General features: G+C 32.1%; 1 protein-coding gene across 1 annotated transcript; it reads right to left on the bottom strand.

Moving 5' to 3' along the window:
* Positions 1 to 5,461: 5,461 nt before the first annotated feature.
* On the bottom strand, positions 5,462 to 6,387 carry LOC139509687 (uncharacterized; the record flags this gene model as incomplete). Its single annotated transcript, XM_071296233.1, is given in 1 exon segment — positions 5,462 to 6,387. A coding segment is annotated over 1 exon segment (289 nt), but the record flags the coding sequence as incomplete, so codon positions are not given.
* Positions 6,388 to 7,244: the final 857 nt, after the last annotated feature.

The following is a 7,244-nucleotide window of genomic DNA, read 5'->3' on the forward strand; positions in this document are numbered from 1 at the left end:
CTGATAAAAGACTTACTTCTAGATCAGAGACTTTTACAGATGTGCATTAATTCATTTAATAACAGGAGGGCACTGTAAACATGTAAAACTTGAAGTAGTCTTGTCTTCAACATCCAATGCATTTGTAGTACACAAGTAACCCTCATCTCTAAAGTCTACATCTTTCTTATTTTTTATAATAAAGTCTCACATATAACAAAGGATTTTCCTACATGATTATAAAATTGTAGAGGGAAATATATATTTTTTTATAACATGGTTGTAGATGAGGGGATGTATATGTTCTTGCTTTTCACATTTTTTTATTCTTTCTTGATTATGAACATACCAAGGATGGTCTCTTTCTCCTCACATGGAGGTGGGGTTGCCACAGACCACCTGAAGGCAAATGTGCCTTTTCTTTTGCTTCCTCCCCAGTCCTCTGTGCTTTCTTCTGTGTTCTTCATAATAATCTCCTCTTCTCTCTCCACACCTGTCTTCTTTCCCAGAACTGTTTTAAGAAAAGTGTAAGAATTAACTTTACATTCCACTTGTTTTTACGAACCGGATGTTTCTAATAAAATCAAGGAGCCGTTTCAAAACAATTTGTATGTATATAAAGGCTTGTATCATATTCAATTTATAAATACAGCTTCTTTATTATGAATCTAGCTGGTATCATATTCAAATCATAGGTGTTTTTGTTTATGTAGCTTGTTTGTATAGTTGCAATCAGGAATAAAAATTAAAATTTAAATATAAAAATCCCTTACCACTCCTCTAAACACTTCGGAAGTTATCGGAAAGGGGTCATCTCAAAATTCATTTAGAATGTTGATATAAGCTGTCATCACTTCTTGGATGTTGTTAAAACTTTTAATTGTTTACCTACGACTGGGACATTTTCTATCATCGTTTTTATGACAAATGAAGTTTATTAGTTGGATACACTCGTTCGTAAAACGATTTTTGTTGGTAAATTTGACAATAAATTAAAATAAATATTTTTGTATAATTTTCTGGGCATTACGTTTAAGTATTTAGTTGTAATTTAACAGTGGTTTCGAAGATACTTTGAGAAATAAATATACTTTTGTGTCTAAATGCAATAAACAGAAAGGGAAAAAAGGGGGGGGGGGAATGATTAAAGACATCAAAAGATACAATATATATATTTAGACAGAGATTCATAATAAATCTTACCTTCAACTTTGCACCCATTGATGCTTATGCCAGCCCCTGACCCAACCCGTACTACTGTTGATGGGGACTGGCATATCACAATGGTGGTGGGGTCGTACACTGTGATGCACCTCACACCCCTTCCACATCTCAGTATGGTTTCGGACCACTTTATTGCAGACTCGAAAGCCACGGACACATGATTTCTCTTCCTTTGACAATACGAAGGTGGCATTAATATACATCAATAACAGTCCCAATGACAAAATTACGTGACGTCCTGCCATTTTGATTTCGCGGTCAATAAGTATTTCGCGGTCAATATGCGATAACGAGGGAGGACGGATACACGATGCATGCATTTTTTACTATGTTATTTAATAAGTATTTTTTATTATTATATGATTTTAAAAATAAAAAGTGAATAAATGAATATTTTTACGGAAAAACTATTCGAATCTAACTTTTACACATTTTTTTTATCTTGTTTTTTTTCCCACCAAAAAATGACCGCGAATGACCCATTTACGCAATATAAATTAGGTCGCCCTAATTTTGGTTAAAAGTTAATGGATTGAATTTCCTAAAGTACAATACATGTGCCAGATAGATTAATAAAATTTAGGTTAATCATGAAACTCTGTTAATCACTATTTTGATTGATGTTTCGTGATGGGGAAAAAAAAACGAGGAGGAATTTAATTAGACTGTATAAAGGACAATGTTGGCCTAACTTGATATAAAAAACAACTGAAAAAAAGTAAGAATTTCAAACTACATTCGACTCACCTTAAAGCTAAAACTTGATTCCGAGAAAGGGTATGTGCATTAATTGATAACTTTACTTTTTTTTGTCTTAAAATAAGGGTTTCAATTTTTTCTTTTCTTTTTTTTTTAAATCAATATTTCGATACAGTTTTAGACAAAATAGTTTTGATTCCAATCAATTATAAGAATATGTGAAACAAAAAGATTTTTTTGTGGTTAAAAACAACTTTGTCTTGCTTAATTAGAATAAATATTATTTCTAATAAATTTCTGAACTTCAAAAGTATATGTATATGTGTGCGTATGTGTCAATTTACGAAAGTTCTGATGTTTTATACTTTTTTACAATAGAAAAGAAAAATGGTAAATTTTTTACCAGACGAGGATTCGGTATACAACTGGACCGAGTGAGTACATATTTGATTTATAAACATTCAAAGTTCATTCTAAAATCGTTACCATCGATTTTATTCTTTTTTTGATTTATTTCATAAACATTCATGTTTTTTTTTTCAATTTAAGTCTTTTACATAATCAATTTGAATAATGGAAGTTTGATATCTTTTCAATTACCTATAACACATTTTAGTTTATGTACAAGAAAACATTAATGATTTATCTCTTTTTTAGTTCGCAGACTGATTTATTTTTACAAGACTTTCCATGGAGTGGGGGAGATGCGAGAGGGGAGGAGAGTAGCCCCATTTCATTTTGGCACGGTATTTAAAGAAGAACCAATATCGTAAGTTTCCTGCCGACCGTGCAAGGGCTGTATAGCCAGTCAAGGTCGTTAAAAAACTTCCATTTGTTGTTTGTAAGTTTCCTTGTCTCTTCTTGTATTTTTGTAGGAATATTGTACCTAACTAAATGGAAATTAAGAATTTGGGGACACGAATGTATCGACAATAACATTATTGTTTTTGTAACTCTGAGACATTTCAATATAATTAAACACATGCTATTTCGGAGTAATGGATAAAAATGTCAGTAAACTGCAGGTATAAACTTTTGCTTAGTCTATATTTTTTCGCGAAAATAAAAAATATTGGATGTATATATATATGCATTTTCTATCTGTAATGTGAAACTACAACATTATATCTTCACAAAAATGGGAATGTGCTGTTAACATTTATATCCTACTTTTTAGTTCATTTTCATTCCAAGAATAAACATAAAAATTAACCATTCGTTGATATTCAGAACTTGACGATTAATTTTGTAGTGGTGTAAAGAGATTCTATGAAGTGGAATCTTCAAGAGAGAGTTCACTTTTATCACCAGAAAAAAGAAATCAGTTTTAGATATGTGAATTTTCGGTATATGATGTACAAATTTGCAGTTACATCCAGTCAGAATAGGGGCGATAAATATGATGTCTCGTGTAAAGAAAGTGTCACGCTTATTGCACGTTAAGAAACCTTGCAACAGCTCTTCCAGGGGATCCGTAGGTGACCTGTTGCAGGCTGAATTTCTGTCCCTATGCAATATACTCTCCGATTTCCCGTGGTAATCTACATTTCTCCGACCTTGATCTCCCGCGGACCACCTTATTACAAAACCTATCTATTGTGTTTATTGTTAATTTATTTTTGACCTAATGACATGAAATCTTTTCCAACAACCAATGAATCAATTTTGTATATATTGTATATGATGTTTTTTTATTCAGCAAAAAAGGGGTAAAACGACGGTTGATAACAGAGGATAAAGAAAATGATCAGAAAATGAAAAGGTAAGTTGCTTTTTTATTGTTTTTTTTCCATTTGTTTACAAACCAAAAATCAAGATTTAATGTCATAACAAAACTCTCTGCTGATAATCAATGATTATCTTTGAACGTTGTTAGATTGTAACAGTGAGAAAAATAGAGAAAGAAGCATTAAAAGGAAAAGATATTGTAACCATCAACGATACAGATACACACAACTACATTGTTTATAGGAAAAAAATATCGAGTTATCTCTCTTTATACATAGTCTCAATTATATATAAAAAGCATTTTTTTTATAAAGGTGTTATTTCTTCAATATGCGTTTTCTGTCTTAAATTAATAGACAATGATATAACTGTTTTTGCTGATCAGTGTTTGTTTTATATATGTCTGCTTTGTTCTTTTTATTTTAATAATATTTGTTTTTCAGAGAACAACTGGATAGACATTCAGATAGTATAAGACCAATGTGTTGGGGGGAAAAATCCTCCCAGATAAAACAATTAACAGAAGTGATAGGGAAAATGGAGGAAAATCATTCTACTACTATTCACATCTTAAAGGGTATGATTACCCAGTTGGAGAAAGAAAAGCCAAGAAGGCAGAACATTATTACGCATACATTATGAATAAAGTATTTGTACTTGTATTTGTATTGGGTTTTTTTAATAACACATTCAGTACTAGAAATGTATTGCTCAAAGATTACATTACGTTAATTTCAATAAGTCATTTGCTCATACTGGAAAATATCGAACATAAACAACAATTAGACACATTACAAAATCATACTTACATTATAGTTTAGTCGCTACACGATTTTATTTGTTTTCTTAAATAGAACCCACAACTATTTATACTTCTTAGTATATAAGGATGGGCCAACTTCAGGTGTTGAATCATTTAAAAGGAGTGGGTTACACAGATGTTTAAACACTTGTAGTATATTTAAGGAGTGGTTGCTTAGGTGTTAAAAGACACCTGTTTACATGATTTAAACGTGTGCTTTTACAACTGGTTTCTGACAGTGTATTTAGGAGTGGTTTGCTAGGGTTTTAGGACATCTGTTTTAACTTGTGCTTCTTGAAAAAAATACAATGCGTTCCTTAAAGGATTGGGTTTGTCATATGCTTAAGACAACCTGTTTCTGATAAAACGTATATAGGAGGGGGTTCACACAGGTGTTAAAAACATCTGTTTATGTAGCTAATGCTTTTAAGTGTAAATCTATAAGGAGTGACAGTTATTCAAAATAGAGTGTGAAGGTTTGCATTGCATCAGTGTATTATTAGAGTGTTTAAAAGTGAACATTTATAAAGTGCTTACACTTTCATCTCAAAATATTTATAACCCCCTCTTATTTTTAAAAAGAAAAAACTTTGACCCCAATATTTTATAACCCCCTCATATTTATGGCCCCATTTGAAAAGGGGTGGGGTTATAATTATGCACCCACACTCAAGGGGCTTTGGTGTTCAGTGATACTACACTACACCAGGCGAATGAGGGAGGACCTGATGATTGATCCTCATGATGACAGTTTCAACAGAGGGAATAGGCATGCTGCATATAGGCAGTATGTCCTATGGATCCATGGTTACCTTGGAGCAGGCAACAGGCGGGTTATACCAAGCTGCGTTGTTTGGAAGATAAGGGAGAAATACCCTGATCCAGTTGGGCAATATGTTGGATTTGAACCTGGTCGACTTGGCTAAAATATTTTTATTTATTTGAATACAATTTTCATTCCTGAATTGCTATTTCTTTACTGAACAATCAAATCATGACAAGAACAATTAAACATGACAGACAATACAATATGGTAAAAATTATTATTACTTATTATTTATCATGGATGTTACAGTTCACAAATACTATAATTAAACACAGATCATTGATGATACAACTATGGCAGGTAAACCATGAACAAAATGTAGTATTGCATTATCTCAAAGATTATAACAAATTGAAAATAAACTGCTTTGCTAAGCACAGCTGGATACGTCCTGAAAGGTCCAACCCTGAACAGTTGGGTCGAAAATGGACACAATATTCAAGTTTGATTCTGGTCCTTATTTGGATTGATATTATATATGTTTAATATGTTTCCCTAAAGTTTCATGGAAATGCTGACAGCATGTTTGAGTTATCAGAAAACTCTGAAATCCCACCTTTTTCAATGAATAAAACTCCATTACTCAGAAATGATGAATTTAAAATTTACAAAATTCTAAAGGGAGCTTACTTCATTAGATATATCAAATTTACCAAATTTTCATAATAACTGCCGAAAACATTTCTTAGTTTTTGTCTGAATAATGGAAAATCACCCTTTTTATGAATAAAAACCCTATAATTTGCAAACGTAAAATCTAAAATTTATAAAAAACAAAATGGAGCTCACATCAATAGACATAAAGTGTTATCAGATGAATTCTTGAAGACATCATTTTAATCAATTATTCAAAGGACTGTACATATAGTCAATAGTTTTGTCAGGGTATTCTTTGTTCGACCTTGCTTTTTGTTCAAGGGCAATTTGTTGTGTTGGAGGTGGAGGAATTGGAGCAATGTTCCTCTTAATACTCCTAGGACCATCAGCCTCCAACACAACATTCCTGTTCATCCCAACTTCATCATTCAAGCGTGCAGTTAAAATACTGTGAATAACATCCGAAAGATGTGGATATCTTTTCTTTTCTTTTATCTCCTGAACAGACCATCTTGAAGATTTCTTGTTGAAAACCTCTCCTCCATCTGAAGATAAAATCATTAAATATTATTCCTTATCTCAGTGCAAATTACTACATAAGATTTAACAAGAGTGCACACCTTAAGTGTCTCATTTTCTTTACTAATAATTGATATTATGTTGAAAGTCCTAAATATAAATCTTTACTACAACCAGCACATAAACATGACAATAAAATGAGGTCAAGGTCATACAAACCAAACAAAAAATATGTGTACACCTTATAATCATTCAAACACTTAATATAGCTGACTTATTGTTTATAGTTTGAGAGAAACAGACTTAAACCAAGAAAACTAATCATTGGCCAATGAACCATGAAAACATCTACCAATTGGACATTTACACTTTACAGTTCTTCCATACAATGATTTTACTAGACCTATTGTTTATAGTATCTGAGATATGCACTTGACCAACAAAACTTAATCTTGTTCAATGATCCATGAAATGAGGTTGAGGTCAAGTGAAAATTGTCTTACAAGGATGAGGACCTTGTAAGGTATGTACCTACCAAATACAGTTAATATCATATTACTCATAATAAGACAGAAATTAACATAACAAAAAAGATATTTTTTTGAGTTATCACTGGCCATTGATAATGAGGACAATGGACAAGTGTCAGACAAGTAACCTTGTAATGTAAGGCATCTTTATACAAAGTATCCAGGTCTTTCACCTTCTTAAATATAAAGGTACATGCATCTACTTCCAAGACACCAAATTCCATGCTCTTTGGAAGGGAAGTAACTTTACCGCTGCAGGCTGTGATCCACAGCCACATACTGAAATTCAAGAAAACCGGTCGCCAAATGACTATGTGGCACACCTACAAAATAAATTAAA

The sequence above is a fragment of the Mytilus edulis genome, unplaced genomic scaffold (assembly GCF_963676685.1).
Source record: "Mytilus edulis unplaced genomic scaffold, xbMytEdul2.2 SCAFFOLD_210, whole genome shotgun sequence".
Taxonomy (NCBI): Eukaryota; Metazoa; Mollusca; class Bivalvia; order Mytilida; family Mytilidae; genus Mytilus; species Mytilus edulis.